General features: G+C 47.0%; 1 protein-coding gene across 2 annotated transcripts in view; it reads left to right on the forward strand.

Moving 5' to 3' along the window:
• The window catches only part of prr5l (proline rich 5 like), a 16,858-nt gene that overhangs the window by 5,796 nt on the left and 5,219 nt on the right, over positions 1 to 5,843 (forward strand). For both annotated transcript variants that reach the window (XM_020615836.1, XM_020615835.1), the window contains 4 exons: positions 627 to 707; positions 1,107 to 1,155; positions 3,572 to 3,629; positions 5,434 to 5,525. In XM_020615836.1, the coding sequence (XP_020471492.1) occupies positions 627 to 707; positions 1,107 to 1,155; positions 3,572 to 3,629; positions 5,434 to 5,525 (280 nt within the window). The remainder of the gene's footprint in view (positions 1 to 626; positions 708 to 1,106; positions 1,156 to 3,571; positions 3,630 to 5,433; positions 5,526 to 5,843) is intronic.

Below are 5,843 nucleotides of genomic sequence, written 5' to 3' on the forward strand. Positions count from 1 at the left end.
GAAAAACCCTTCTTCTAACCTTGGCTAGGCGGCAGGCGGGGCTGATTTACAGACCGTACTTTGACAACACAGGGTGGAGAAACTTGAATAGCAGGAGGCTTTAGGCGGGGGGGGTGTAGCTGAGAGACACCATGTCCTCTCCCACTGTACCTGGGTTTTGTGTTCCTTTGCCAGTTTTGTGCGTGCGCCTGCATCACAGTGTCTCAGTGGTTCCAGGTTATTTCAGCCCTGGCAGTAGAAGCTCACCTCCTCTGTTCTTGGGCCTGTTTCCTGCTCAGGATGTTTAGTAGGAAGTGGAGGTGGCAGCCGGGTCACGTCCTGTCAACCAGCTGAGCCACACACATGGACCACCACACAATAGAGTAGGTTCTGTAAATGGTGAAAGAAGTCATTCCAGGCTGAGATCCTTTTATTGACCAAGCTGCAGACAGTGGAGCACCTCAGGTATTGTTCTTCTTACCATCTAGCAGAACTCATCTTCACTGCATCATGTGGAAACAGCAAAGAGCATCATGTCCTCTGAGCTGAAAAATGACTGATGTGTAATGTATGCAGCTCAGAAAACTCCAGCACCGCAGGAACATGTACGGTGGCCTCTGACCTGTGTTTGTTGATGTGTCCCTCAGCGTCCAATCAGCTGTGATCAAGGTGTTCCAGGGCGGAGCTCTACAGGCTAACGAGCTGTACACACTTAACGAGAGCATCAGGTGAGGAGACCTTTCTCTTTTTCCTCTGTAGTGTTTAAATACAATGCAGAATAAAGTTTTGTAACCGACACACAAGTAGCTTCAAAGTTAGGCTGATTAGCAAATACGACAAAATACAAAAATGTTCTCTTGAACCATACAACTTCAATTTTCTCTTGTTCAAACAATAGAAAAATACTTGTAATGATGATTATTGGTACAAATACTGACTTTGTTTTTTAAATATTGTTTGTTCTATAAAACTGGTGAAAATTGTCCCAGTGTGTCTGGTAATTTTATGGCAGTAGCTAGAGAATCCATTATGTCAATGAGTGTCCTCACAAAGACAAGAGACTAATGCAGAGGAAATGTGGGCGCCGTCCACCATCTTCCTTCCTGAGTTCCTCTTTGTCTCCGTAGGTGGCTGCTCAAGACGGAGATGGGCTCCTTCATCACAGAGTTCTTCCAGGTATTTCACTCTGTAGTTCGCCTTCCCTGGTAGGCTAGTGGTTAAGGTGCAGTGCTTTCACCGCTTTCACGAGCTGATGCTACTGTCGTCGCCTCACTTCCTTTATTTGTATGAGTTAAACGTTGCATGTTACGTCTGAGGAAAGAGGAGTCCGTTTTAGTGTTCAAGAATAAACAGGGATGTAACACGTAACAAACGTTTTTGGACAGGATCACTTACATTCCAGTAACCTTCCTCACATCAACACATGAAGCAGACGTCACATTTCCACCATTGTATTTTTCCACGTTGGAGGTTTAAGTGGTGCTCATTTACCGACATCATCTTAACGCACCCTCGTCTTCTGCACTCAGCTGGAAACAGTACTCCACCAAGCTTTCATCTCGACTAACTAACCCTGGCATTTGCATAACACTAGTGGATTTAAATGCGCATTGATTCACATTTTGCTGTAAATGTGGTTAAACCTGTGCTGAACTTGGGTGGAGGCCCCCTGGTCCACTCCAGTAGTGAAGCAGCGTCACCCTGCTGACAGACTGTTGTGGCTGCAGCTGATGCCTTTTCTGTCCCCTGGGCATTGTGATCTGCTGCTTTCACACTCCAGAGTTTCACTGATAACAGAGTGCAGCGTGGCTGCTGGTTAAAACTCAGGACGCATCAGACCGCCATGGAACTCGCAGTCGGCTACAGATGTGTGTGCGCTGCTCCTGAGATGTCTGTTCTCTCCTGCAGCTGGAGAGCCAGCGGTGACCTGTTGAGCTGCTGGATTTGAGCACTGCATGCTCCACATGTTCTGGCCCAGTCTGGGTGGTCATGTGGGTCTTGTGACCTTTACTGGGAGTCGACACTCAGACCAGTTCCCGCATTTGCGTGGGGTTTTTCCACAGATGGCTGGTGAGAGTGTGGCCAGACAGGCGCACGCGTATGGTTGACTTTACCGAGTCTCACAGAAACCACATTATTAGTGTAGTCGTTTCTGGGTCACACAGTCGAGTGCTGTCTGAGGGGATCTCTAACATGTCACGACCAGCTCAACCACGTAGTTCCACTCATTAGCCTTGTTTATATTTGGTGAGCCGAGTCTCATAGTGAGCGCCTGGTGGTGGGGCTGAGCTGATGGCTGCCTCCTCGGCCCTGAAGCTGCAGTCAGTGAACAAACTGTCTCTCTTAATCCCCCTGATTAATCAGCTCGCGCTTCAGATAGCAAGCAGTGGGCCAGCAGGTGCTGATGAGGATGACGGGCCGGAGGTGGACGGGCTTCCTGTTCAGGCATGACAGCAGAGGAAGTCTTCTGTCAGTAATCTCCTCACTGACGTCTGGACTGTGTCTGGTTCATCTCAGACCTGACAAGCCTTTCCTGTCCACATCCTGAAACGGATCCATCCTGACCCGACCTCTGCAAGGCTCTGCTCAGCTCTGACATCCAGATAACATGTCTCGGTTGGCCTCAGGGTCACTCATTACATCTTCCTGTTTTTTTTTTTTTTTTATGGAGCTCTGCAGCAGTGCCTCTGCAGAGTTGAACCAGAGGGAGGGTGTAGGGTCATGTCTGCAGCTTTGTGAGGCTGTAACAGACAGATCGCCATGTCCAGCATCTGAGGTTCGTGTGTTAGATGATGGTGCGGGATGAAAAGTTAGAGGATCAGCAGAGTTGTTACAGTTCATCCTCAGGGGAACATGAATGTCTGAACCGCATTTCATCACAGTCCATCCAACAGTTGCTGAGATATCTGGACAAATTCTATACCAAAGATTTAGGGTTAAGCTGGTAAAGTGCAGCCTTAATGGCGTTCCAGCTGTGGGCGCTTTAAGTGGACGACTGTTCTGACAGACCAGACCAGACCAGACCAGACCAGCGGCTCTTACTGTTCTAGAGTATCGAGCCAGTGGTGGCCATGGTCAGAGGCGTTATGTTGTCGGGTTGTCTCGCTTGGACTTGCGGGTGAACTGATTAGATTCTGGTGTTCACAGGGTTGGGTAAGTAAGTAAGTAAACCACAGTTACAAAGTGCTTTACAAAAGAAAATGCACAATAAAAGCAAAGGAACAACATGAAACAAACAGTATTAGATAAAAAGAAACAAATAAATATACAGAAAAGCCCAGTCAGGGTTAGGGTCGTGTGCAAGTCATGGTGTTTCAGCTCTTCCTCAGCCAGGTCGACCTCTGAGGAGGAGGAGGATGTTGTCTTCACTGGGAATCACTTGGTACAATACAGGTTAAAGGAAATTAAAACATTAAAATTAACCTCGGCTCTGTAGAACTAGAGCCAGCAGTGGGTGTGTGGTGTGGGCATGATGGTCTGTGACATGTTCACTGGGGTGACACCGGCTCAGCAGAGGTGTTGGTCAGCCTGTACATACAGACTTAAAAAACTGAACATTCATGTCTTTCCTCTGTGTGTGTTTGTGTCTCAGAACCAGCTGCTGACCCGAGGTCTGTCTGAAGTCCTGGACCAGATCCTTCTTCACGCTGGTGAGACTGGTTTGTGGTTTCTGAGCTCTGACCCTCTCGGGGTTGGTTCCCCCTGACCATCCTGTCTGCTGAGAGCAGCGGGAGCAGAATCCCCCTCGTCAGTTCAGTAAGCGCAGCTGAGCTTTGAAATGGGCTTTAGCAGCCCGGAGCGCTTTGGTCGACACTTTTTGAGAAGTCCATTTTTGTTTATTCAGCCCAATCTCACAGATTTGGTCATGAGATGCAAACATGTGCATGTGGCTGCAGGACCCAGAGCTATGTACCAATCACAGAAAGCAGCAGCGCTTCCTCTGTGGTAACTGGTGCATTCGGTCATCACACGTCCTGCACTTTTCAAGTCAGATGTTTGGACTGTGCAGGGCTGATTCACAAACAGCGGACTTGGACCGAAGTGCTTCACAGGAAGAAATTCAAGTGGCAAACATGAATTAAAACAAGACAATTTAAAACTAATTAAATGATTATTGGATTATTGTACCTCAGCCTTTAAATAGGAATCAAGTCATCACTCTTTATCATGAAGTCAAGTCCTTTACTGTGCTCAGGTTTGGTTTAGTTAGAAATAAATCACAACCAGGATTCTCAAAGTTGGGATGTAGTGTAGCTTGGAAATACATGGTGTATACAGGTGTATAGCGAAGACCAGGCCAGCAGCACGTTCCGAAAAAGTTGTTACAGGGGCGACAAAAGACTGACCACGGAGCCATGCTGCTGGAACAGTCTGGGTGCTAAACTGTCCGGCCCACAGTCCAGACCTGTCACCCACTGAAAACACCTGGTGCGGTACGAAGCGAAAAACACAACATAGGAGTCCCCAGAATGATGAGCAGCGGAATGGGAAAACATTTCACTTTGAAAAGCTGAAGCTGTAAAGTAAAGTGAAGGAAACCTGAAGCCTCTTGTTTGTATTCTAACTGCTACGTTGCAGTGGTTCCCAGCTCCACAGCTGGAGACTGTTGTTTAGAGACTGGTACACAGTCGAACTGTTGTTAACAGAAGAGCAGGAAACATGTCCCAGCGTTTGTGAAGTGTTTGTACTGTTTTCAGTTCACTACACGGTCGAAATGATTTGCAAGCCGCTGCATTCAGTTGTTGTTTGCATCGTACACAGAAGTGCAGTGATCAGAGCTCAGGAGGCCTGAAAACGCAGAGTTTCAGCAGAAACGATTGAATCTCTACCTCCAGGAAGGTGATAAGGATTGGAGGTTTGCTTGATTCAGATGGAGTTTTTGCTTGCTGGAATCTGACTCAAGCTTCTGAACACAGCTTTGCAGCAAGGTGACCTGAGTTTGTTTTATCAGTCAAATTCAAGTGTTGAGATACGGGATGATATAAAGGAATGATGATGCATTATCAAGCTTAAACTTTGTGCCCACTATGGGGTTACTTATTTTATGCAGTGATTAGAATTGGAGCTGCAGCTGCCACTTGTTTTCATTATAAATGTATCTTCTGATTATTGTAGGTTTGTCTGTAAAATGTAAAAACATAGTTTGACAAATGGCCTGCCTCCCCAGAGTGACATCTTCAGGAGTCCAATCAGTCAATCAAGCAATTATTGCAGCTGTACGTAAAAATAATTTCTTAAACTTTATTTCATTTTGATGGAAAAAGTAAAACCACAGTTTAAGCTATAAACGTGTGTAGATTTTAGGGAAGGAGATGTGGAGCCTGTATGAAGGGATACTTAGGTTTCTGACATTACAATGTGGAAATTATCAGTGAGGTCCAACACTGATCCTGGAGACATGTTGCTGTGGTGTTAATGCGTTTCCATGGTAATCACCTGTCTCGTGTCTCCTAGGCGACGACCAGCTCTGTGTCCTCGCAGATATATGGGACAGATTCTTCACAGAGACCCTCCCCACCCTGCAGGCCATCTTCTATCCTGTCCAGGTAAAACGCAAGTACACATACATAAGGAACATGAGCTACGTGCGCATAGGAATAACAACCAGGTCATGTGTGCGACGGTCAAATGGCCCAGTTTCCTCTCAGACCACTGGGTTACGATATGTTCCTCCCAGTTTGGCCTGATCAGAAGCTTCACCATAAATGTCCAGCACACGTGAAACGTCCTGGTCCTGCCCCCGTCACTGCCGTCGCTCTCCTCCATGTTTATTGTTACCGGTCTCTGAGGGGCCGATGCTGAATGATGACGACAGGCAGAGGAGGAGACGCTAAAACGACCATATGGATTCTGATCTGACCGTT

Source organism: Monopterus albus, unplaced genomic scaffold, assembly GCF_001952655.1.
Source record: "Monopterus albus unplaced genomic scaffold, M_albus_1.0 scaffold170.1, whole genome shotgun sequence".
NCBI classification, from domain to species: Eukaryota; Metazoa; Chordata; class Actinopteri; order Synbranchiformes; family Synbranchidae; genus Monopterus; species Monopterus albus.